The following is a 26,288-nucleotide window of genomic DNA, read 5'->3' on the forward strand; positions in this document are numbered from 1 at the left end:
GTGGGGAGGCCCTGGCACAGGTTGGGCAGAGAAGCTGTGGCTGCCCCATCCCTGGGAGTGTCCAAGGCCAGGTTGGACAGGACTTGGAGCAACCTGGGCTAGTGGAAGGTGTCCCTGCCCATGGCAGGGGGTGACACGGGATGGTGTTTAAGGTCCCTTTAAGGTCCCTTTAAGGTCCCTTCCAACCAACCATCCCAAACCATTCCAGGATTCTATCAGTGTACCAGCTTTTCAGGATCTGGAAGAGTTTGCTGACCAAGTAGGACAATTTCCCACACTTTTCCCTGGCTGCATTTGGGGCCAGACACTGTAAAATCCTGCTCTGAACTGCAGCCATGTCAGACACCAAGGATGGACAAGACTGTGCTTGTGTGGTGCCAGATCCCTGCTCTGGTTGCTTCAAGAGATCTCTGGGCACCTCCCTGATGAAGGAGCACATATTTGGATGTGAGGTGAGCTTTGCTTGGGGAGGTGTGAGCACAGCCTGACAGCACAGAGCAACTGCACCCTGGGGAGAGATCAGACACTCCTGAACACCCAGTTAAGGGCCCAACTCAAATGCTGAGCAAAAAAAAAAAAAAAAAAAAAGCTGGAAAACCTACTCCTTCTCTTTCATCTGTGCTATCTGTGTTATCTGGGGGATATAATAGAGGAAAAGAATGGGCAAATGAAGTGGTGCTGCTTCCTCAGAGCCAACAGGCTGCAAGAATCTGAAATGCAACCTCTTTACTTCCAAAAATGTCCATCTTGCAACCAGTTGCTGAGGGAGCACTGGAAAGGCTGGGTCACCCTAGGAACAGATCTGCTCTCTTCACCCTACACAGCTGCAGGGAGGGCTGGGGGATGTGGCCTCTTTTTGGTGTTCCCAGGTGTTACCTGAGGTGTTGATGGTCCCCACTGGGGAGAGCACAGAAAGTGCCCAGATCACACTGACATTGCTTCAGAAAATCATGGAATCATCAAGGCTGGAAAAGACCTCAAAGATTGTCAATCCAGCTGTTAACCCAGCAGTGCCAAGTGCACCACTAAACCATGGCCCCAGTGTGTCCATGGCCTCCTCGTGGTGGGAAAAGGATGGAAATGAGCTCCAGTCAGAGGGTTCATCCTGCAGCACTTTTGTCTGAGCTTCCTCCAGCCTCCCCAGTGCTCTGGGCTGTTTGGGGCAGTGCTGGGGCTCTGCAGGGGGACCTCCTGGCACGGGGGGTAGGTGTGAGACTTGGGATGGATGTTCTCATGGTTCCCATGTGGTCACGACCAATGGCTTTGTGGGCTTGTAGTTTTGGAGTGTTGACAAAGAAGGAATTGTGTTACAGACTCAGCTGGGAAAGGGATGGAGCATGTTTGGTTCCCTGGGGAGGGAAGGAATAGAAGAGAGGTTTGTGGGGACTCCCTGGATGAGTTATCCTGGAGAAGGCTTTGTGGGTGAGCAGCTGTGGGACCTGTGTTCCCCTGAGACACGTTCCCATGAGGAGATGGGGCTGAGGATGGAGCCCAGGTGCCCCTGTTGGGTGGTAACTGAGCCTGGTCACCAAGGCTGGGACCACCTGGCACATCTTCCTCCTTGACAAAGCTGCCAAATGTTCACAGGAGGTCACAGAGTCACAGGATGTGCTGAGCTGGAAGGGACCCCCAAGGATCCTGGAGTCCAACCCTCAGCCCTGCACAGGCCCAGCCCCAAGAGTCACCCCCTGTGCCCCAGAGGATCAGCCAAACCCTCCCTGAGCTCTGGCAGCCTTGGGGCTGTGCCCACTGCCCTGGGGAGCCTGGGCAGTGCCCAACCAGCCTCTGGGGGAAGAACCTTTCCCTGAGATCCAACCTGAGCCTGCCCTGACACAGCTCCAGCCATTCCCTGGGTGCTCTTCACACCAGCCCCATCTGCTCAGACAGCTCAGTTTGGGACTTTAAAGGACAGAAACCCTCTGTGGTGACACACAAACACTTCGAGATGTGTCTTCTCCAGGTGTCCTTGAGGAGCTGAAGGTTGGGGTGGATGTTGCACCAACGTTTCTGCAGATGGACGTGGAAAGGAGGGAAGGAAATGTCTTCACCAAGCACCAGGGTGACCTTCAGCAAATGTGGGGCGAGGTTATTGATCTGCCCTGGCTGTCAGTTCATTAACAAACTCACTGAGGGAGCCATCTGAAGGAGACAGGGCCGATTTTCAGAGATGTGATGGATTCCTTAAAGTGAATTTCCAAAGATAAACACAATGAGCAGAACTCCTCATTGCCCATAAATTATCTTCACGGCGTGTGCTTCCCCGGGATGGGAGATCTGCTCTGCCACAAGTTTAGGAAATATCAAAACAAGCAAAGAACACAAACTCTGAGAACAACAAGGGAAGCAAACCTGACTTAATTAGGTCCCAAGAGAGGCTTATTCCCGTCTCAATGGAGAAATTAAGTCAATACAATGGAATGGTTAAATATTGACTGAACTGTAATATTTAATCAAGTAGTATTCATACTGCTCCTCTTTCCAAAGAGCTTTAGCTGGTTGTTTTATTGGCTTTTTAATCAATGCTTTAATTATATTGGTGCTCTAATTTCATAATAAGCTTACATTAATTAAGGTAGCTCTTCTATATGCAGAGAGTAAGAGGGAAACCAAACCAAATAAAGGAATATGCTGTTCTCATCCTCCAGGAGAGATGGAAACTGTGCTATTTACACTCATTTACTCTTGCAAAGGACAATGACACTTGGAATTTTTGTTACTCAGAGTGACCATGAATTTGTTATTGGCTTCCTAGGTCAGCTCTACCTTCAGTGAGAGACTGGGGAAAATAAGAACTTGGGTCAACAGTGTGATTGATTATGATCAGATTCTGGAAAAGGAAGTGTTTGGATATAATGGAAGAAAAATGGGGATCCCCACAAATGCAGAAATACTTGAGCTTGGTTTGATAACCCTGAGCTGAGCTCAGCTGGGCACAGCCTGGTGCTCACAATGCCAAGGGTGTGGGTTCAGCCCCTGGAGGGGCCATTCCCTGAAGGGCTGGACTTGAAGATCCTTGTGGATCCCTCCCAGTTCAGGATATTCTATGATTCTGTCAACTATCCTGTGATTTTTGGTCCACCTCTGAATCATCTGGTGCCATTTGTCACCAATGTCAGCTCTAGCCAGGGGATGAGGGGGAGGGAGGGGAAGAGAATTGAGCTGTTTGTTGAGCAGGAACGTTTCCTCTTGGTGCTGAGGACACTCACAGACAGCCTGGGGACAACCATGAAGTTTCCCCATCATTTTTAACTTCCAGCTACAGAAATAGGGAGATTCAGGTGGGGAGATGTGGATGGGAACAGTTTGATGCCTTCACCTGAGCTGGTCTTCACAGAATCCCAGGATGTGCTGAGCTGGGAGGGACCCCCAAGGATCCTGGAGTCCAACCCTCAGCCCTGCACAGACCCAGCCCCAAGAGTCACCCCCTGTGCCCCAGAGGATCAGCCAAACCCTCCCTGAGCTCTGGCAGCCTTGGGGCTGTGCCCACTGCCCTGGGGAGCCTGGGCAGTGCCCAACCAGCCTCTGGGGGAAGAACCTTTGGCTGAGATCCAACCTGACCTGCCCTGACACAGCTCCAGCCATTCCCTGGGGGCTGTCCCTGGTCCCCCCAGAGCAGAGCTCAGGGCCTGTGGGAGTGGATGTGACTCTGGAGTTCAGGGCACCCTTTGGATGAGCAGCTCATTAAACTGCTCATTAAAACTTCCTGTATCTCCATTGCCACTGGAGCCTCCCCCAGTAACCAGGGGCTCCTCCCGTGTAACCTGGCTGCTGGTTAGGGTAAAACCCAAGAAGTAAAGATGTTTTTTGTTGCAGTTGGAATAAATCAGGGAACGTTTCCAATGCCAGAGACCTCAGTTCTTTGACCACCCCACCCCCTGTGGCTGTAGTTGAGTGAGACTGGGGACAACCCAGGGCTTGTGGCAGCCTGAGAAGTGCTCCTGACTTCTTGTGCTTGCTCTGCAGCTGAATTCCTGTGGCAAATGCCAGTGGAAGAGGAATTCCTCACCCTATTTTTCAGGGAGACAGCAAGAAGGCAGCTCTCTGCTGCTGAGAGTGTTTTTGCAGGGGGTTGGGAAAGGCTCCTGGTTTGGATTAGGACCTGGATTGGATTAGAGGAGGGAGCAGCTCTGCTCCTGGACCCTACCTGAGCATGCCAGGGAAGTGAGTGAGTTCCCTGGACACAGAGAGCAGCACTGATCCAGCCAGAGGCACTAAATCCTTGTGGTGAGGTCATGTCTTGGAGCAGATTGTTTGGGAGGCCAGGAGGATGCTGTTATCCCAGGAGTTCTTTGTCATGCAGCAAGGCCTTTACAAAGCTGGGCTGTTTTGATCCAAGGGATTTTCATTAATGAGGTCACTGTGCCTGGGGTCTGATATCACCGGGGTTGCAGTGACTTTAATTCACGCTCAGAACTGCTGCAGACACAGGGGGAGTTGTTTAGCCAAGGAGATAAGGTGTCCCCAAAGCATTAAACAATGTCTGTGACTGGATAAATCAGATGGTTGGGGCTGTAAAAGGATGTGTTTAACAGCAGCTTCTTGGAGCTGCCCCCAGCTGGTGGTTCCACATCTGTTGAGCATCATCTTCTCTCGGAATGAGGAGAGAGAGCTGGGAAGGGAGAACAGTTTGCCTTGGAAGAATGTTTGGTTGGGTTTTATTAACACTGGTTCTCAGCTCTACCTGCTGGAATCTGCTCAGCTCAGCCTGGGGCTTTCCACGACATGTTCAGCACAATTTCATGGACAAACCTGGTGGAAGGGGTAAGTGCACAAACACCTCTGGGCTCCGCCTGCAGGAGGTGCAGAAGATCTCTCTGTAGCTTATCAGGGTGTCAATATTTCATGGACCAAATGTCACAGAATCCCAGAATGTGCTGAGGTGGAAGGGACCCCCAAGGACCATGGAGTCCAACCCTCAGCCCTGCACAGCCCCAGCCCCAAGAGTCACCCCCTGTGCCCCAGAGGCTCCCCAGGGCAGTGGGCACAGCCCCAAGGCTGCCAGAGCTCAGGGAGGGTTTGGCTGATCCTCTGGGGCCCAGGGGGTGACTCTTGGGGCTGGGCCTGTGCAGGGCTGAGGGTTGGACTCCAGGATCCTTGGGGGTCCCTCCCAGCTCAGCACATCCTGGGATTCTGTGAGAAGTGGAGGGCAGTGAGTGTCCAGGGGGTCTCTGGGTCCAGGCCATGTGTGCCATCAGCTGAGAGCCCCACGAGCACAGCTCTGTGTGTGAAGATCTGGTTTATGAGCCGTGGAGGAGGTTCCTCCTGAGATGATACTGCAGAAGATGGTACTCACCCATCACCTTGGATGGATCCTGTGCCAGGTGCTGGAAGAGGTTGGATGGCTCAGCTCCCTGGACATCCAAGGGCAAGGTGATCTCTGCAGGAACCCTCCCATTGCCTACAACACAGTTGTCCAGGTGTTTCTCCTCCAGGGAGCATCCTGTGATATCCTCCATCCAGCAGGACAGCTTCCAAAGAGACACTTCCCAGGATGATTAGGAGGTGTGAGTGGGGATTTCCTGGTTGGCAACTCCTCCTGCTGACAGACCAATGTCCTCTGAGTGTCCAGCATGTCCAGGTCTGTGGTGCCAAGGCCCCAGGAAGTGTCTGGGATGAACTTTGTCTCCCCAGTGAACTCATGGAGTGTCCCCAGTGGACACTTGGAGGCTCACTGGTAGTTCCTCTTTTTTGGTCCCAGCCCAGCCAGAGCTGTCAGGGGCTTTCCCAGCTCCTGTGGAAAGGGAACAAAAAGCACAAATCCTCTTTGCAGCCCCCGTGGTGTTCAGTGGCTGCTGCCCCAGGGTGAGCATGGAGAGGGCTCTGCTGGGGTTCACACAGTCAGGGTTCCCCTCTCCTGCTGGCCCTTCCTTCCACCTCCTGACAGCCAGAACTGGTGTCATCTCTCCAGCCCCGACATAAAGGAGTCTTTATTCTTGCAAGTTCACTCTCTAATTTGGTTGAAAATGCTGCAATAATTGCAATTGTGATTGAGCTCCAGCTCCCTTCCCGACATACCCAGAATTCTTAGAAGTCATTTATCAGGGCAGCACTGAAGCTGCTTTCCCAAGGAATAGCAATGCTTTGGAACACCACTAATACATCTTTTATCTCTGTCTTTGAGCCATTGTACTGAGCCCAACTTAAGCAAATCCATATGCTCAACCTGTCCAGTTTTATCAGAGTGTTTGTTACCCCTCCTGTTTATTCTTTTCTGTCCTCTGAACTGATGCTTGTTTTTCCTCTTTATACAGGACAATAATTTTAAAATAATTGCAAATTTAATACATTCAAAAGGCAGTGAATGCTGTGATCTCTCTCCAAGTGAACAGGACAGGAGACAAGTGATTTTAAAAATCCTTTCTGAAACTGAGTTGAAGAATTAATAAATATTCCAAGTAGATTCTTGTAGATCTTCAGGATTAAAGTGTGGGTTCTGCACTTTCAAATATTTAATTTTGGTAGGTCTGCATTGACAGGTCCTAATCTGGAGCCTGTTTCTGCTACTTGGAGCTTTCTTTCAGCATAGGACGCAATTCCCATTTCCAGTATTTTTCAGGCTTTTAGATTGTCTCTGGTTCCAAGTGAGAGCAGACACTAAAATTGGCACCAGCACAGCAGGAGCTCACACACCATGGGAGGAATCAACATCTCCTCTCCCTGGGATCTTGTAGCTTTGGTCATTCTCTCCTTCCCACATCTCCCTTGATCCGTCTGTTCCCCTTCTTGGCCCCAAAACAGTGGGGAACAGTGAGAAGAAAGGATGTCTCTTGGGGTGTGTGAGGCAGTGCCGTGTCTTGGGCCGTGGGGTTGCCATTCCTGACCGTGTCACTCCAGAACCCACTTATCCCTTCCCATGGCAAGGCTCAGGCTCAGCCCAGGGCCAACAGCCCCACCCTGCAGGAGGCAGGAGGAACCCACAGATATTCCCAGGATGCTCAGAGCTGGTGCCATCCCTCCTGCTCCAGGGAGGTCCCTGCTGCTCCCCAGGCACAGACTGGGAGGTGGAGATGGTTCCAACTCTGGGGTCTCTGGATGAGAGTTCAGATTTTAAAAAAAAGGCTCTTTCCCCTCATACAGGGGGGAGGAGGTGAAGAAATCTCTTCTGAATGGTTTTCAGGATGTCTGGCGATGCAGAACTCATCCCTCAGGGTGTGTCTGGTGGCAAAAGCTCCATGGCAAGAGCTCCTGGAGCCCTCAGAGCATTGCCAGGAACCTGAGGAAGCATTTCTGTACCAAAAGAGTGCTCAAACATGGAACAGGATTCCTAGGGAGGTGGTTGATGCCCCAAGGTGGTCAATGTTTAAGAAGAATTTGGAAATTGGCCGTAAGAACTTTTGGTCAGCCCTGAAGTGGTCGGACAGCTGGACCCTCTTTACCTTGAACTGGCACAGCTCCGAGCCCTGAGGTGGCCCAGGTGCCCAAATCACTCAAACCATTTTATTGGTGTGGTTTTCTTTACCCCACGAGCTCCCTTTGATAAAAATGAAGGCTGTGGAACAGTTTCTCTGGCAAAGGAAGCTCTCACTCTGTCCATCTCCCGCTGTCCCTGCAACGAGCTCCTGTGTAACGGGAAGGGCTTCCTTGGGGGGGACGAGCTGAGTACATTGAATTAGGAAGGAAGTCACAGGGTTTTGTGAGTGACTTCTGTGTGCTTTGTAGGTCACTTCAACTGAGATAATCTGAACTATTCCACTCCATTCCAAGCCAGGCAAACAGGCTGGAGCTGCATTCCGAGAAGCTGAGTGGAAGGAAGCTGAGCAGCAGGAAAACTCTGGCACTGGAAGCAGAGGGAGCTGAGCTCTTCCCCCACGAGCAACACAAGTGGGAATTAATTCCTTGGTCATTCTCTGACTGAAATCACCCCCTGGAAGTGAAGCAGTGGTTTCATTTCAACAACATGCAGATGCCAAGGCTGCCAGTGCCTTTCCAGAGGGTCCACAGTGTGTGGACACGCCGGGCAGGGGGCTGAGCTCCCCAGAGGCTCTTGCTATTCCATTCACACACCTTGCTGAACATGCAGATGAGTTTAATTTATATTTAATCAGCCTCTGCAAACAGCAATCACTTGAGAGGTTTTTCTGTATAGCATGCAGTGATTACCCTTATTATAGAGGTACTGTTTGTACCTCCAGCACTGGGGTCTCTCGGCCCCTCCATGTGAAACCCTTCACTTCAGGAGCTTTTAGTGCTTCTCTGGGAAACATCTGCAGCTGGAATGTGTTGGAGCTGGAAATGGCTCAGTAGCATTGTGTTCTCCTTGGGGCTGGGATGGCTCTGAGAGCTCTGCTTTGCCCTTGTGATGGTACCAGGAGTTGAGGTGCTGGTTGAGCCTTGCCCACCTCACCCCTGGCTCCAGCTCAGCTGGAGGAGACTGAGGGGAGACCTCAGTGCAGTTCCACCTTCCTGGGCAGGGGCAGAGGAGGGGCAGGGACTGAGCTCTGCTCTGGGGGGACCAGGGACAGCAGCCAGGGAATGGCTGGAGCTGTGTCAGGGCAGGCTCAGGTTGGATCTCAGGCAAAGGTTCTTCCCCCAGAGGCTGGTTGGGCACTGCCCAGGCTCCCCAGGGCAGTGGGCACAGCCCCAAGGCTGCCAGAGCTCAGGGAGGGTTTGGCTGATCCTCTGGGGCACAGGGGGGGACTCTTGGGGCTGGGCCTGTGCAGGGCTGAGGGTTGGACTCCAGGATCCTTGGGGGTCCCTCCCAGCTCAGCGATTCTGGGATTCTGGAATTCTGGGATGCTGTGCCCCTGCTCAAGACCCACAATATATTTGGGGTATTTGCAGCACTCCTGGTCTTGCCCCACGATTTGTGTGTGAAATCAGCACTGCACAGATCAGCTTCTGCTCTGCATGATGGGGACAACAGGACAAGGGGAATGGCTTCAAACTGCCAGAGGGCAGGGATAGATGGGATATTGGGAAGGAATGCTTGGCTGTGAGGGTGGGGAGGCCCTGGCCCAGGTTGCCCAGAGAAGCTGTGGCTGCCCCTGGATCCCTGGAAGTGTCCAAGGCCAGGCTGGATGGGGCTTGGAGCAACCTGGGCTAGTGGGAGGTGTCCCTGCCCATGGCAGGGGGTGGAACTGGATGGTGTTTAAGGTCCCTTCCAACCCAAACCATTCTGTGATTCCATGAACTTTGGTGTGTAGAAACCAGCCATGTGGGGCCCGTTCATGGAGATTTGTCCAACATCTCCAGAGGAGTGAGACCTTTCTGGCAGGTCCAACTTGCTGGCTTTGGAGACTGAAAACTGATGGGCTGAAGGCAGAGACCAGAATTGTTTGTGACACTAACTTGTGCTGTAGACAAAGAAGAGCTTGAACTCTTGCACAACTTCAGATGCACAACTTCACGACTCCCAGAGTGTTGTCCACTTGTCTGTGTTTGTACCTGTAGCTCAGAACCAGAGGCACTCCACCACCAGCACTGCTGGATGTTGTTTTTCTTGCCCTACGGGTGGGAGACGCTGCACCTCAAATAGTTTTTGAGGATCCTGTTTCTGAGCAGTCCCAGGATGCTGAAAACTGGCTTCCCTGCAGCACCAGCATCGTGCTCCAGGTTGCTGACCGTGTGCTTGTGCTGCTGCATTTCATTCCTGTCTGCAGTGACACGGTGCTCGTCCATCCCTCCCATCCCAGCTTTCAGTCATGGTGGGTTATTTTGGACAGGTTGTTCTAAAGCAGATCGTTATGGGTGAGTGGAAATCCAGACAGAAATGAGGGTTAAAATGCATTTATTCCAGTGACAGGTGTGCCCTTGGCATCCTCAGCCTGCTCCTGCCACACTGGTACAACACTCCATGTGCTGGTGGCACTTCCAGTGGATTTCTCATCGGGCCTTTTGGGGAGGTGATGGTGGAGCAGGACCTTTTTTTCATTACAAATGGTATGACAGCCAAATGAAATGCCTTTCAGCCATCCCTGACTGTTTCTTTCCCAAATTCCTGTATCCCTGGTAGTTCCTTGATTGTATCTCCTCCTTTCTTCCCCCTTTTCCCTCCCAGATTTCCCCCAGCCTGAGCAGCTGGCATGAAACCATCCCAGCTCCTACACAGACAGCCCCATTTCTGAGGAAAGACCAGGAATGGAAATTTCTGTCTCAGAAAGCTGCAAAAAGCTCCAAGTCAGGGGCCTGATGTGCAGCATTCCACGAGCTCAGCAGCAGCAGCAGCATCAACATCTGCTGTAATTACTTTCTTTAGAACCTTACAATTGTCCTGATAATTTTGGTGGGGAGGAGAACAAGCAGGAAAAGATCTGGGAGATACTCTTGGTGAATTTTTTAATTAAAATGTTTTTGATTTTTTGAGAAACTCTCTCAAGAAGCAATTAAAAGATGAAATATTGGCCTGTACTTATATGGGAGAGCCTTGTGAGGATTAACTGGTTTGTAGCAAATAAATTCCTGCCTCTGGATTTGCATTAGCAGATCCTTTCTGGAGATGTTAATCGGGAAGGAGTGGGGATTGAGTGGGGGAGATGTAGCAGCAAAACCAGCCTGCAGGGGCAGAGAATCAGGGAATGACCTGGATTGGGTGGAAACTTAAAGATCACCCAGTGCCACCCCCTGCCACGGGCAGGGACATCTTCCACTAGCCCAGGTTGCTCCACATTTGTCCAGCCTGGCCTTGGACACTTCCAGGGATCCAGGGGCAGCCACAACTTCTCTGGGCAACCTGTGCCAGGGCCTCCCCACCTGAACAGCCAGGAATTCCTTCCCAATATCCCATCTAACCCTGCCCTCTGGCAGTTTGATGCCATTCCCTCTTGTCCTGTCCCTCCATCCCTTGTCCCCAGTCCCTCTCCAGCTCTCCTGGAGCCTTCTCTTCTCCAGGTGAACCCCCCCAGCTCTCCCAACCTTCCCTCCCAGCAGAGCTGCTCCATCCCTCTGGTGCCTCCTCTGGACTCTCTCCAGCAGCTCCATGTCCTCCCTGTGCTGTTCCCAGGGCTGGAGCAGCTCTGCAGGGGGGGCTCAGCTGAGGGGGCAGAGGGGCAGAATCCCCCCCTGCCCTCTGCCCACGCTGGGGGATCAGCCCAGGGCACGGGGGGTTTCTGGCCCTTCCTGGAGGAAAGGGTGGTGTCTGCTGGAATTCTGAGCCTGGGGAGCCCAGTGATGGCAGCAGGGTTTAGATTCAGGCCCTGCCTGAATTTCATTCAGGGCGAGGAAAAGCCTTATTCCTTCAGTGTTTGGATTTCAGTAATTCAATTCCAGGCCTTGGCCAGACTCCATTTAAACAAAGTGAGGAGCCAGGGTGTGAAATCCCGGGCTGTGGGATGACCTAATCCAAATCCCACAAAGTCTGGGAATGTTTCCATGATTCCCTGGGAGCTGGATTAGTCCTGCACTGCTGTTCCTGCTCCTACAGCAGCACCCAAAAACTGCTGGGGCTCAGCTGAAGGACGGGGCTTTTGGGTTGTGTCCTTCCCCTGCATTTCTCCGTGGAATGGAGAGGATTAAAATAACAAAAAACCCCAAACCTGTCATTTCATTGAGCACATTGAGCTGACTGTTTTCAAAGCAGAATTGTGGGGTGCAGGTTTCTCCTTCCAGCCAGGAATTTCTTCAATAACTCACTCCTCCTATGGTAAATATATGGGAATTCCTGGAACACATTTCCTGTAATGAACCCGGGGTCATTCCTAAGCTGTTCATTGAAACACTCTCCAGTTCCACGAGAGGTCAGCTGGAATGTGCAGTATCTGTTTTTATACAATCAGCTCCCAAAGTTTGTAAACACAAGTTTCCTGCATCACCTGCTTTCCAGAGGGAATCCCTGCATGGACCATTGCTCATCCCCCAAGCTCTGGTGGTTCCAGGGCTGAGGAACAGTCTCTGAGCCACCAGGCTGGTGTCCAAGTGGTTGCAATCAATCAATAATGTGAGCCCAGGAGGTGGGTGTGAGATGTGTCATCAGCTGGGGGAAAACACCTGTTTGTTCAGAGTTTCAGAAGGACCCAGAAATGCTATTTCTGCAAAAACGGGCAGGGAAAACGTCCCAGCTCCTTTCCCAGCCCAAGGCAGAGGTGGTTCTCTGCCCGGGGGTGTGCTGGGAACTTTGGAGGCTGCACTGGAAGTCCCAGCAGTCACAAAATCAGAGAATCCCAGAATGGTTTGGCTTGGGAGGGGCCATGGACAGGGACACCTTCCACCAGACCAGGTTGCTCCAGTCTTGTCCTACCCCTGTGACTTGGGTCCACCTGGGTGAAGCTGACTTGCCTCCATCAAATTTTCCTTTTCCAATTTAATTTAGGCAGCATTCCAGGGAATTTTGGTGTCAGTCATTAACCTCATCCCCACCTCCTCCAGCCAGGTGGACTGGAAGCAGTGGGGGAAGGTCTGCAGTGAAATGAGGATTTGCTGAGGGGCTCACAAGGGCAGTGAAGCCTCAGAGAGCAGCTCTCAGGCCTTGGCAGGAGAAGGGACAGGATTAAAACTTGTGCCCAACCTGCTGGACCCACAGAAACAGCCTCTGACTCTGGTAGGGACTAAAAAGGGGCATTTTGATTGTTTTAGACAAGTGCCATAAACCAGCCCCTGGCGTGGGCTGACCTGTCCCTTTGGGACCTGCCCGTGGTGCCCACCAGCCCCCCCAGGGGTGGCTCTGACTCCCAGAGGACACGTTCAGTCCCTCCCTCTGGGGTGGCAGCGAGTCCTGTGCCCTGGGTCACCCTCCAAACCCCGACCCAGCCCAGGCACCTCCCCAGCCAGGAGCTCCTTCTGTGCTAAACATGGAAATCTATTTTCACAGCAAAATAACCCCCCCCAAATGTTCATGTTCAGAAGGAATAAAGGCTCTCTGCCCTAATATTTTATGCAAATCTCGCCCTAACTCGGGCATGAATAAATATCAAAGGAGGGGGAAAAAAAACCTCCATCCCTCATCAAAAGGAAAAAAACCCAACCTTTATTTCTATTGCATAAATAATGGTAAAATTAAAATATTTTTATACAGATTATATATTTACAGTAGAGTTTGGTTGGAGGGAACAGCTGATACATATGGCACTCGGTTTTCCTTTATACACTTCTTTATACACTTGGATAACTTGCAATACCATAAGATTTATTTCAGTTGCATGCCAAGTTAATTTATATTAATATTTACAGCTTTTTTGTACAAAGATTTCTCGTTGTTTTTGTTTTTGTTTTTAATTTTTTTACTATTATGCTGCTGACTTTGTGAATTGTTGCCTTTAATTAAAATGCCATGTCTTTCAGCTGACAAATGAACAGTAAATGGCTCGGAAACATGAAATGCTGACAAAAAGGAGACACATGGATTAGTGGAGAACTTCCTAGAGATGAATCAGGAGGCATTGATTACTTAGATCCTTGTATGGATTAAATGGCAACAGGCTGGATTTTGGGCTTATTCCAGTTTAAGCCAATTAACTCTAACGAGTTATTTCTGATTTACCCTGGAGTCCACGAGGAACTTCATCTCTCTTCATCCCCACCCCACTAAATCTGAGCCAGCAAGAGCTGAAATAACTTTGGCTCCTCTGAAAAAGCTGGTTGGAGGTGGAACACCATTCCTGGGCTGGTGCAGGGGGAACACAGAGGCAGGTGTTCAAAAATTGGCCCCCCCAGGGGCCTGATGCTGCAAACCCATGGAATTTGGGGTTGGGAGTTGCCCCCAGGAGAGACAAGATGTGCCTGAGGGCTGCCAAGGGGTGGCTCCTGGAGCTCAAACGAGTTGGCTGGTGAAGACACAAGACCAGCTGATAAAGGAAAGGTGGAGTCTGGAGCTCACCTAAAGTGTTGTTAAAACAGCTGATTATTTGTGGTGTTGGCAAAGAAACCTTTTGGGAAATAATGCTATATATGCCTATATATATATATATGTATATGGAAAATGGCAATTTCATTCAGCAACACTCTTCAAGGCTACAAAGGATTTTGGTCTGTCCTGACAGAAAATAAAAAAACCCCTACGATATTTTCATCATGAAATAGTCCAGTACTGATGTTTAGATCCAGAGGATTTCCTTTCCCTCCCTTCTCCCTCTCCTCCTTGCTTCTGGGGCTGAAATGATTTCAGTGAAGGTGCCAAACTGAGGCAGTTTTTCGGACTTTTGCCACTGGAGAGGTGTGAGTGGAGCAAACTTCCAATTAAAATGCTCCCAATTAGATTTTCTGTCCATCTTGCTCTTGGTGAAGCTTCCCCACTTCCTAGAGCTGCCTAAAATGTCCTTCTGGAACTGGAGAACAGCATCCAGCCCTGATAACAACTGACAACATAAAGAGGTGAAAATGCTGTGAACTTCTTCTTTCTCTGCATTAAATTCCTGGGGAAGTAAAAGGTTTTAAGTGATGCCAGGGAGATGTAATTGCACTGTCAGAGCAGAGTACAGTAAAATAATAGATTGAAACCCAGCAAGTTCTGTACATCTTCATCTGTGGAGCACGAGCGTGAATCAGAGCCAAGGAAAAAAAGAGGCTTCATCAGATTCCCATTTTAGAAGAGTTGGTTTTTCTCCTTTCAAATAGTCATCCATAAAGCAGAAACTAAATAATTTATTACATGGGTGGATAAAATAAGGAACTTCATTCTTAGGGAGTTTAATGTATTCCTCCTACTGCTCCTTCTCCTGGCAGAGCTGAGCCTGCCTGGGGCCTGAGCTCCTCTCTGGGTGTGTGGTGACAGCTCTGCCTGCTCTGGGCACGTGCACACCAGGAGAGGGGGGGGAGTTTTCCATGGGAAAAGCATTCCCAGGAGATGGTTTGCTCTTTACAACAGGCCAAGTGTTTTTCGTGATAAAGTATTCCTGTGCTTTCCATGGAAAAAGAAGGATTTGCCAGGGGATGCTTTGCTGATCCAAACACACCTCAGCCATTCAAAGCTTTCCACCTTTGCTTGATTTCCTTGCTTGCTGCCCTGGTTTTGGACTTAAAACCCTGTTTACTTGGCCCCAGCTGGGTAAAAAAGCTGGCTATCCATGTACAAATCCTTTTTACAAAGTTTCTGGAAGTCTCCCATGGAGAGCAACCAACATCCAGCCCTCCCAGGGCACCAGGTCCAACACGGGAGCTCCCAAAAACCTCTGGATTAAAAAATCTCTCCAAATCACCAGGTGACACCCAGATGTTCAGCTCCTCTGCTCCAGGTGACCCCTGTCCTGGGGGTATGTCAGCCTTGAAGGTCTGTGAACCTCGAAGGTCTGTGCCCACCTTCCCCAGGTCAGGGTGTCTCCTGCCAGGAACTGGCAGGTCTGTGTGTCCCCATCAGACATGACTTTGTCAACTCTCCTTCATCCTCCACCACCTCCCCCAGCAGGACCAGGTTTCCCTAACAAAGCCAAGTCTTCCCAGTTGCCCACCCTGTTTGATTCTTTACACCCCTGCTGATGTTGCTCCTGATTAGAAGTGACTTCTCAGTGGTTGGACTCGTGGAGAGGATCAGGCTCCAGCGAGGTCCTTGGGTGGCACAGCAGGAGCCTGGTCCCCAGGGCCACCACCACCATCATGGAAACACAGAAACAGAATATTCTGAGTTGGAAGGGACCCACAAGGACCATCAAATCCAACTCCTGGCCCTGCACAGGACAACCCCAATATCCTGCCTGGAATCTCATCCTGATTTTCTTCATGGCTGCCCCTAAGGTGTGGTTGTGGACCTGACAGGGGAGAAAAGTTCTTTTTGCTGGAATTCTCTTCTCCCTGGTCTCCAAATTATTTCAGTCATGTGCCCGCTGTCATTTGATTTCATGTCATGTGCCTGCTGTTCCCCCTCTGGCTTCTCCAGGAGCAGGGAATGAGGGTATGCCCTCAAAGCCAAAGTTAGTGGTTATCAGTGGCACAGCCCAGTGATGTCCCAGCAGGAACAACCCAAACCCTTCCATCAGAGATCAACCCACCCAAAGTGTCCTCTCCAAGCCTGTGTGGAGCAGAGCTCAGGCTGCATTGATTTCCCTCACTCCTGAGCAAACCAAAGGCCTCTCTCAAGTTAAAACAACCACATCCCTCTCCAAGCCTTCCCAAGCTGAGCCAAGCCAAGAGAGTTTAGAGAATCATAGTCATGGGATATCCTGAGTTGGAAGGGACCCCCAAGGATCCTGAAGTCCAACCCTCAGCCCTGCACAGGCCCAGCCCCAAGAGTCACCCCCTGTGCCCCAGAGGATCAGCCAAACCCTCCCTGAGCTCTGGCAGCCTTGGGGCTGTGCCCACTGCCCTGGGGAGCCTGGGCAGTGCCCAACCAGCCTCTGGGGGAAGAACCTTTGGCTGAGATCCAACCTGAGCCTGCCCTGACACAGCTCCAGCCATTCCCTGGCTGCTGTCCCTGGTCCCCCCAGAGCAGAGCTCAGTCCCTGCCCCTCCTCTGCCCCTGCCCAGGAAGGTGGAACTGCACTGAGGTCTCCCCTCAGTCTCCTCTGCTCCAGCTGAACACACCAAGTGCCCTCAGTGTCCTCTCACAGCTTCAAATCCAGGCCCTTCCCCACGCTCGTTCCCTCCTTTGGACACTCTCTGATGGCTTCAGATCCTCCTTTCGTTTTTGTGCCCCAAGCTGCCCTGGCACAGCTCCAGCCCCTCCCTCAGCTCCTGTCGCTGCTCACACCGAGCAGGGATCGGAGCTGCCCCTCGGGAGGAGCCGCAGAGCTGGGCACGATTTCCTGATGATTCCCTAATCCAGGAGCAAACCGCGTGTCCAGGTTTCGGGAGCTGTTTGTCCCTCCCTGCCTGGCGGAGCAGGGCCGGGACAGCTCCGTGGCTCCGACACGGTGCTCACATGTCACGAACAGCCGCGGTTGCCATGGCAATCTCCTTTTCCTCCAGAATTGCAGTGCTGAAAAGACACTTAAATTCTCCTGTAACAGGCGAGAGCAGAAGTTTAGTGCTTTTTCTGACAGCTCTGCCTCGCTGCAGTCTGGGTATTTTTTAAAGTATGTTAATTAGCACTTAAATAGGTTTTTTTTTTTTCTTCAAGTATGGGATGTGGGGTTTTTTATTTTTATGTCTTTGATTCTTCCACTTTCTTCCCCCTAAGCTTTTGCCATCAGGTTCCAATCAAAATTTTACTGCTCTATTTTTACCTACTGTCTGTAAAAGCAGCAAAAAGCCCTTTTTCCCCCCCCCCTCTCATGTAGAAGAAGAAGAAAAAAAAAAGATAAATGGATGTTACATAAATGGAGCCAGGGAGGTTGGGAGGAGACAGAGGTCCAGTGCTGCTGGTTAGGAAGGATGGGAAGGTTTTGGGGAGAGGAAAGGATGAAAGAGCTTCGCCTGATCCATCCTGAATTGCCAGTGGAGCCTCACTGACTCAAGAAGGGATCTCTTCAAGATGCCCGTAGATGAAAGGCTGATCTAGGAAGGAAAAGAAGACCTCTGGCAAGACATGACACTGATTCCTAACAGATAAATTAGTTTCCCTACAGAAAAATTGCCACCAAACCCCTCCCCCCCCCCCCCCCCAAAGTCCTGTACCCAGTGAAATCAGTGGGGAGTTGTGCAATGAACTCTACTGACACCAGGCTATGGCTTTTACCAAGGTATTAGTTCTAGGTTTGGTTTTACAAATGGAGCTTCAGGGTGAAGAATGGCTGTATTTACAATGGTTTCTATGGAGCATGCAGGAGGAAATCATGGAGCCTTCCAGAAAGCTTGGAGGAATGCAGACAGTCACCTCATCCTAAGGGAGATGCAGTGCTGGGAGTCTGCTGGGTGTTCACTGGGAGAAGGGGGTGGAGATGCCTGGTCTGTGGTTTAGGTTGTGTTTGTGGGCTCAGCAAAGAGGCCTCATGTTTCTGCCATTGCTGAGGGGTCAGTGCCCACCTCTCCAGCCACCCCCACCTCTCCATGTTCCCTCCAGCACAGCCCCAGGAGAAAAAAATAAGGATTACTCACTGACAAGTAATATTTAGAGGGTTTTTTTTCACTGTTGCCACCTCTCCACAGACCCCTGAGACCTCGAAATGTGATGACAATTGCCTTCAGGTGATCTCAAAGCTCATTATCTGCACTGTCCAGCTCAGCCAGTGTCCCTTGGCCCCCCAACGCTGCAGATCCCACGCCAGAGCTGCCCTAAGATATTCTGCTGCTGGTTTGAAGTCTGCTGCTGCCCTCCAGCAAACACAAACCTCACCATCTTCTGGGAGACAGAACCAGTTTTTTAGGGAATATTTTGCAGTTCACCTCAATTACTCGCAGCAGAACAGAAATGCAGAAGTTGGGCTTTTGGGAAAGGCAGAATAAAAACCTCAGCTGCTCTGGAAAAGGGGGTTGTTGTCCTTGGGATGGAGGGGGACACCAGGGAAATGACAGGGATGAGGTGGTTGACTTGAGTTCAAAAGGGCTGATGGGACACAGACCAACAAGAAACAGATTTTTAAATTAGGCTACTGAAAATACAGGTTAAATGTTATCAATCAAACTTGTCACCAAAGAACAACCTGCAATGAGTCTTTGGGATGGATCCAGGTTTAAGTCAATGGCTGCTGTGTGGGATGGGGGAAGCTGGTGGTTTGCAATCCCCTGGGGAGCCATCCTGCCCCTCCTGTGGCACAGGAAACAGTCACCTACATTTACAGGAGCAAGATCTCACTGTTCCTTGGAGCTCTGGAGCTTTCCCAGCCGGAACAACAACTCAGCTCCAACTCCATGGACCTCCCTGGGAGTGCTCCACGAGCACCAGCTGGGAAACCTCTTCCACCGGGGCGAGGAATCGGGTGTGTCCCGCTGTGACACCCAGTTCATCCAAAGGCAAATGCAAGGGTTTGTGTGGAGCTGAAAAGGAAAAATCCTCACTGCTGCAATCCTGGCTCCAGGCTCGCCCAGTGCTCGTGTCTCCAGTCTGCATCGCTCCATCTTCTCCTTGCTGCTCATTAAAATCTCCTCCAGGGGAGCTGACAAACACTCACAGGATCTGAAAGTCTGACACACCTCGGAACACATGGTGGTGGGCTCTGCTTTGGATCATTCTTCTCCTTTTCCTCTTGTCCTCTTTGGAACCTGCCCAAGGGACGGAGGTGGTGGTGCTGGGACGGCTCCTGGGAGGCACCAGAGCAGCTGGATGGTCAAACCCACACTCTGCAGCGTGAGGGGAAATGGAACCTCTCCCACAGGATGTCTGACACGGAGCTTTCACTGCAGATTCCAACCAGGGCGTGTGAAATGAAGGAAATAAAAATTGCCCAGGCGAGGAGAGGGAAGGAAAGCCCAGAAAGAGCTTCCCTCGGGATTTTCATCTTGAATAAGGTCCTTGAAGGCTAATATCGAAGAAAGGCAGAACTGCTGGGGAGGAAAGGTTGTTGAATATGCAGACAGGACCAGATAGAGGGAGTTGGAGCTGTGCTGGTGGTTGCAGAGTCGGTTGGAAGACTGTGCACAAGTCTCACCAATGCCCATGTGTGAAAAACGGGTGGTGCTTCTCAAGCCCTGATTCACAGTCGGGAATAAATGGCAAACAGACTCCTACTACCTCCAGTCTTGTGTTTAGGAAGCAAAAAATAGACATTTTGTGTGATGCTGGCGAATTCTCCTTTTTTTTTTTTCCTCAGAAAATACTGTACAAGATGCTCTGGCTCCCCTCTGATGCCGTGAACTCCATGGCATGGTCATAAGGGAAAAGAAAGTGGAGCTGGAGGAGGTGAAATCAAACAAATGGGACTTGCTTGTGGCAATGCTACGATCAACTTCCTGGGAATGTGGGCCCAGTGGGATAGTCAGTGGGCCCCTGGTTCAAAGACAGCCCCACTGCAGTAAGTCCTGAGGCTGTGCCTCCTCAAAACTGCCACACAGGCTGCTGGATCCAAGTCCCTTCCGAGTCACCATCGCTGTTTTGAAGCAATAATTTGGGACTCCTCTACATGGGGGTGGTGGGGGGGTGGTTTTTTATTGCATTAGGAAACAAAACCTTTAAAGCATTAAGACAGCCCTTTGATGTCCCTGCCAAAAAGGATGTGGTTGATTCACAAGACACGTTTACGCCGCTGGCCTGGGCTCCTGCTCGAGTGGTGTTTTGCCTGCCTGTGTCTCTTTGCCGTGTGGAGTCGGGCCGGGGGGAGGTCCCCCAGGTGGGCATGCACATGCATGGGCAGCTTGGGTCACAGTGGCATGGCCAGGGGCTACTCCATCCCGCTCCTCAGGATCTGGTTGGCCGCGATCAGCATGACGCTGATGATGAAGGCCATGGCGAAGGCGCAGATAAGGCTCTTCCGCACGCAGGTCTGTCTGTTCTGCTTCTGGGCGTGCACTGCAGGGACAGGAGGGAGGACACGGTCAGACAGGTTCAGGGCTTGTGTTTCCCACCAGGAAATGCTCCTCTGGTTACCACAGAATCACTGAGCTGGGAGAGATCCCCAAGGATCCTGGAGTCCAACCCTCAGCCCTGCACAGGCCCAGCCCCAAGAGTCACCCCCTGTGCCCCAGAGGATCAGCCAAACCCTCCCTGAGCTCTGGCAGCCTTGGGGCTGTGCCCACTGCCCTGGGGAGCCTGGGCAGTGCCCAACCAGCCTCTGGGGGAAGAACCTTTCCCTGAGATCCAGGAACCTGAGCCTGCCCTGACACAGCTCCAGCCATTCCCTGGCTGCTGTCCCTGGTCCCCCCAGAGCAGAGCTCAGTCCCTGCCCCTCCTCTGCCCCTGCCCAGGAAGTTGTGACTGCAGTGAGGTCTCCCCTCAGTCTCCTCTTCTCCAGCTGAACACACCAAGTGCCCTCAGTGTTCTCACATGCCTTCAAATCAAGGCCCTTCCTCATCCTTGTGGCCTCCTTTGGAGACTCTCTAATGGCTCAACACCTTCCTTACATTTCCTTGGTACAACCCTCCTGTCCAGACCTCAGGGACCTGCCAAGTCTTACCTCTCCCTGCTGGGACATTTTTAAACATCCCACCTTCCCTTCCAGTGCTTCCAAATCCACCTTCCTCACAGGCCACCCTCACATGCTGCAGGAATCCTCTCTCTCGTCTTGGCTTTTAACCCCCTCAGATGCCTGCAGGGGTGATTCAGTTTATCTGTGTATTCCTTTTAAGCTCTTTATGAAGTTGAAAGCATAGAAGCATGGAATGGTTTGAGTTGGAAGGGACTTTGGAGATCATCCCATTCCACCCCCTGCAGGGCAGGGACACCTTCCACTAGCCCAGGTTGCCCCAAGCCCCATCCAACCTGGCCTTGGACACTTCCAGGGATCCAGGGGCAGCCAGAGCTTCTCTGGGCAACCTGTGCCAGGGCCTCTCCACCCTCACAGGGAACAATTCCTTCCCTATATCTAATCTAACCTTCCCCTCTAATCTGAACCAAGTTCTCTCTGAATTTCTTTAATAGGAAATGTTGGTCTTGTGTGAATCTCTCAGATTCATCCAGGTCACCTGGGAAGGAGCAGAGATTCCAGATGTGCTCCCTGCCAACACTTCAGCCCCCACTGTGACAGTTGCCATGAGTGTGATGGGACATGAGTCACTTTTCCAAACTGTCTTTAGGTTTTCTGTGCCTGAGCAAAATCAGATTTATTAAGAACCTTTTCAAATGAACGTGTCAAAAGAGGTGAGAGGAATGTGCAGCAGTTAAATGTGGACAGAGTTGGGATTTTTAGCATTTGACTTATTTTATTTAATTTCAATTTTTGTTAAGCTCATCAGTGAGGATCATGCTGTGATTTAGCAAAGCCAGTTCATGTCTCTGTCTTGGCCTCCCTGTTATAAATGTCAGAACATTATGAGGTACTGGGGTATTGTGGAGATTAATTTGTCTGAAAAGGCCCTGAAGGTTCCCTGAGATAATCACAGGATCATTATGGTTGGAAAAGACCTTGAAGATCATCAACCCAGCACCACCATTATGTTCACCAGTAAACCATGTCCTCAAGTGCCACATCCACAGTTCTGCCCATCTGCTCTGAGTCTTGGTTTGGTCTTTGGTCTTGGATTGCCCTGACAAGGGATGTTCCAGTCACCTTTTTCTCATGGATGCACTTGGGGATGATGGGAGACTTTCAGGTGACAGCAAGCACAGAATAAACCTAAAATGTGACCAGGCTCCAAGTGCTCATGTTTGGAAAGACTCAAAGGAATATTTTTAGAATATATATGGACAAAACCCCTTGTTCTGATCCAGTCTTGAACCTCATCACACAGAGAGCAATGTAAGGAAGGGATTGAGCCATCAGAGAGTGTCCAAAGGAGGGAACAAGAATGGGGAAGGGCCTGGATTTGAAGCCACCTGAGGACACTGAGGGCACTTGGTGTGTTCAGCTGGAGCAGAGGAGACTGAGGGGAGACCTCACTGCAGTTCCACCTTCCTGGGCAGGGGCAGAGGAGGGGCAGGGACTGAGCTCTGCTCTGGGGGGACCAGGGACAGCAGCCAGGGAATGGCTGGAGCTGTGTCAGGGCAGGCTCAGGTTGGATCTCAGCCAAAGGTTCTTCCCCCAGAGGCTGGTTGGGCACTGCCCAGGCTCCCCAGGGCAGTGGGCACAGCCCCAAGGCTGCCAGAGCTCAGGGAGGGTTTGGCTGATCCTCTGGGGCACAGGGGGTGACTCTTGGGGCTGGGCCTGTGCAGGGCTGAGGGTTGGACTCCAGGATCCTTGGGGGTCCCTCCCAGCTCAGATATTCTGTGATTCTGAGCACAGGAAGCTGCATTTTGAACAGCAGATTTATCCCTCATCCCTTTCCCTGGCTGGTGTTTAGTGCCTGTGTCCCAATCTCAGCTCCCACATCATTCCCCACTCAGTGCCTGAGGCACAAGAAGCCTCCTTAGGCAGGACTTGGAGTCAAGAGTGCCCTGGGCAGGGAAACTCTGCACTGTCAGTACCCTAAGCAGGTAATGAAACCCCCTCTCACAGCAGCTCTCCCAAATTCCTCCCTTTCTGCTTGCACTGCTTGCCTCTTAATTCCTTTATAAAGCTCACAGAATCAATACTGTGGCTCCTTGGCTTTGTGCATGGTGCTCTGGCACTTTGTGGTTGTGGTTCTTTCTTTTTCTCTCCATTCTATTTATTTCTATTTTTTCTACTATTTTTCGATTTATTTTCTCTTATTTTATTTGAAAACACTCCCAGGCAGCAGACACAGCACTGGCACCAGCCCTCAGTGCCAGCACTGCTGTTCAGGGAGGGGCTCTGGGGCTGGTTGTGCTGATGGGGAACAGCAGCTGAACACTGGTCTGGGCTTTTGGTGATGGCAACTCTCCTCTTCAGAGGAAGGGTAAACCATGGCCAGTGTTTCTGGCAGGAATGTTCCTGGATTGAATAACTTCTATTCTACTAGCAAGGAAAAATGGAGCTTTGAGTCAGCAGGATCCAGGGAAGTTGTTGTGGCTGTTCTTCACAGACTGAGGGCACACCAAATATGCAAATCACCTCCCAGATAACCCCAGGAGAAAGGGAAAAGGGCTGTAGGGTGCTGAAGACCCAGCAAGACCCTCTTGCTGTTGGTTGGGGCTCACAGATGTCGTAACAGTTCCCCTGCTCCTGCAATCCCCAGGGACACAGAGAACCTGGAATTTCTGATGTTCCTCCCTGGGAGCAGTTACCTGTGAACTGCCCTCTTAAACATGAGCACCCATCAGCCCCCCTGCTTCCTGGTGATGGTTTGCCCTCAGTTCTGTCCCTTCTCCAAATCCACAGATCCCTTGAGCTTGGCATCTGTGCTGTTCCTGCTGATTCCACTGGCTCAGGGCTGGATGCTCCATCCCTTTGGCATTTGGTTGCCCGTGGGAGTTTCTGGCACCACCTGTGGGATCTGGTTCCTTGTCCATGGTCAGAACCTGGAGCTCCTCTGGAGAAATCCTCAAACTTCTCAGGGTGAGGTGCAACCCCCAGGCTGTCCAACATCACTGAGAGCTCAAGAAGCAAAGGCAAATCAAGGCTGGGTCATCCTGCACCTCCTCAGCACCCAGGGAGTGAGGAGACCTCGCCCTGGTGTCATTAAGGGCAGAGCCAGAGCCATTGTCACTGTGACTTCCCCCCCAGGCCATGGGGTTGATGGGGCCAGACCATTCGAGGCCCCCCTGGCTCTGGGCTGGTTGTGATGCCCACGGTGGGTTTGGGGGGGGTCAGGGGAGCCCTGAGAGCCTCCTCCCCTGCCCCAAAGCCCTGCTCCCAGGGGCAGCTGCAGTGTATTTATGGTGGCTCTGTCACCACCCTGCCAGGGCTGAGGGATTGTGGCTTTCTCTGCCTGGCTGGAGTTATTTTTGTTTTAAGAGGCCAGTTTTTCATTCCCAAGCCCTGAGCTGAGCAGGGAGGGGGCTCTGGCACATCCAGCTGATTGGAGTGTCAGGGCTGAGGATAAAATACCTGTGACAGACAGCTCAGGTCACCACAACCACCCCAAACCCTTGTCTGCCACCAGCTTAATGTCCTGAGTGTTTGGATAAAGGGAACTGCCAGACAAATGGGGTTTGGGCTATAAATTTTTGGCAGCACAAGGTTGCTGCAAACAGTTGTTCTTTTCTCGTGTCTCATAAAAACATCTAATCTTTGTTGTCCTGCCCTAAGCATTAATAAAAACAGAAATAAAGGCTGAAGACATAACTGTGCCTCTGTTCTGGTGTAGTCTTTCCCTAGATTTGATGTCTTACAAGTGACTTGAATGTTCAAAATGAACTGAATAAAATCCTGGACTTGTCCCTGGCTATAATACAAACATGGTATGTGGGGGAAAGGGGGTGTGGGTGAGAGGTATGAGGTCTATAATCCATGTCAATATAGAAGGAATATTACATAATCATAAATATCACATAAAGACCTTATCCTGACAAGCAGCCAAGAGGGCAAATCTGTGAGAATGGCAGAAATTGGAATATATTTGTACTGATGGCTCTATTACCTGTGCAAGACCCTTTAGCACCTGGCAGGGCTGTGGAGAAGGGGGGATGTCTGTGCCCACAGCAGGGAGGAGGTGTGGGGGCTGCTCTTTTGAAGGCCAGAACACACCCAGAGGTGAGAGTGAGTGGAGATCCCCCCTTTCAAGGTACTACTGGAAGTATCTGCTACGTCTCTTCCTTTCTAAACCATTCCCAAATCCCACTAAAAACCACCAGGGCTCATCTTGGCCTCATTCCTATCAAAGTCTCTTCAATGAGGTGGATGAAATGTCCATTAAATAGAGGTGGGAGGTTCTGTGGGCTGAGAGGAACAGTTGAATTGCTATTTGAAGGGTTGAATTGCTATTTGAAGGGTTGAATTGCTTTTTAAGGTGCAATTCATCTCATCCCAAGGTGGCACCTAAAATAAACTCCAGGAATTATACCCAGAAAGCATCTCCCTTGCTCCACACGTGAGTGATTCACGTGGAGACAGCTCTCCCGCGGTGTCACTGACCCAGCAGACCCTCAGAGCTCTGCTTTTCAGCCCTGTAGGGATCTTGGTGTTTGGGAATTGGGAGCTCTGAGAGCAGAATTGGGTCATTCAGGTAATGGCATGTCCAACCTGGAGAGAGCAGGGACACAACCTGCTCCCAGCCTGCCTTTTCCTGGGAGAAATGCTCCTGTCAGAGCTGCCACGGACCAGAACCGTCCCTTCTTCTGGGACCTGAAGCAAAACTTTGCACTGCTGTTGACAGGGTCAAGTTGATCTGTATTCCCTGCTGGATTTGTGTGTGTGTATTTTTAACATCTAAAAAAGGGGCTGTTTTGCTTCCAGGTTCTGCCTGGCACCAGCAGTGCCAACATCCCACGAGAAAAGCTGTTCCTGCTGTACTTTTGGAAGCTGGGACTTCCAAAACGAGCTGCTGAGCATTGAGGTATTTGGACCCAATTTTTTTTCCTGGTGATTGGGATGGTTCACCCAAGCCCCAGAGCTGAAATGAGCCTGAACTGGCTCGTGCCTCCAGTGAATCAGCAGGTCAGTGGGGACTGACAGCTCCATTCAATAAGCAGCATCTCTTCCTCCCTGCTGCTCTCCAGGAGGAACAAAAAAAATGGTGCTTGGCTTGATTCAGAGAGTGTTGCTGCTTTCCTCTCTCCTGCAGGCTTTTTAAAATTCAGCTGTGCTCTTCTCCACCTCTCCTGCAGTATTCAGTGTGCTGGATAGAGCTGCTGAATGCCATTCATTAGCCAGGCTAAGAATTGCACTAATAGGTTCAGCTTTGCTTTGTTTGAAAGATGCTTCATTGTCTTGGCCTGGTGCCCTTTCAGAAGCTTGTCTGACCCCTCAGAGTATCAGAATTTCCCCCCAGGTGGCCCACAGAAAGTGGCAGTGCTGTGGGTGGCAAAGCACAGTGGTTGTCCCAGGGGGTTGTGCTCAACCCTGCAGGTTCTCTGGGGGTATTTCCTTGGACTCTTCTGCACTTGATTTCAGAGAGTCAAAGAATAGTTTGGGTTGGAAGGGAACTTAAAGATCATCTTGTTCCAGGCCCTGCCATGAGTA

At 51.0% G+C, this 26,288-nt stretch overlaps 2 protein-coding genes across 5 annotated transcripts in view; one reads left to right on the top strand and one right to left on the bottom strand.

Annotated features, from left to right (window-relative positions):
• Positions 1-26,288, top strand: part of AUTS2 (activator of transcription and developmental regulator AUTS2) — a 1,122,443-nt gene that overhangs the window by 1,078,989 nt on the left and 17,166 nt on the right. The window lies entirely within an intron of this gene.
• Positions 1-26,288, bottom strand: part of CALN1 (calneuron 1) — a 178,429-nt gene that overhangs the window by 27,292 nt on the left and 124,849 nt on the right. For 3 of the 4 annotated variants that reach the window (XM_064677622.1, XM_064677621.1, XM_064677619.1), the window contains one exon: positions 12,876-20,182. The exons of the other annotated variant lie outside the window; for it this stretch is intronic. In XM_064677622.1, coding sequence (XP_064533692.1) covers positions 20,055-20,182 — 128 coding nt within the window. In that variant the 3' untranslated portion in view covers positions 12,876-20,054. Of the gene's footprint in view, positions 1-12,875; positions 20,183-26,288 lie in introns of those variants that run through there. 4 annotated transcript variants of the gene reach the window in all.

This window comes from Pseudopipra pipra, chromosome 21 (genome assembly GCF_036250125.1).
Source record: "Pseudopipra pipra isolate bDixPip1 chromosome 21, bDixPip1.hap1, whole genome shotgun sequence".
Lineage (NCBI taxonomy): Eukaryota > Metazoa > Chordata > Aves > Passeriformes > Pipridae > Pseudopipra > Pseudopipra pipra.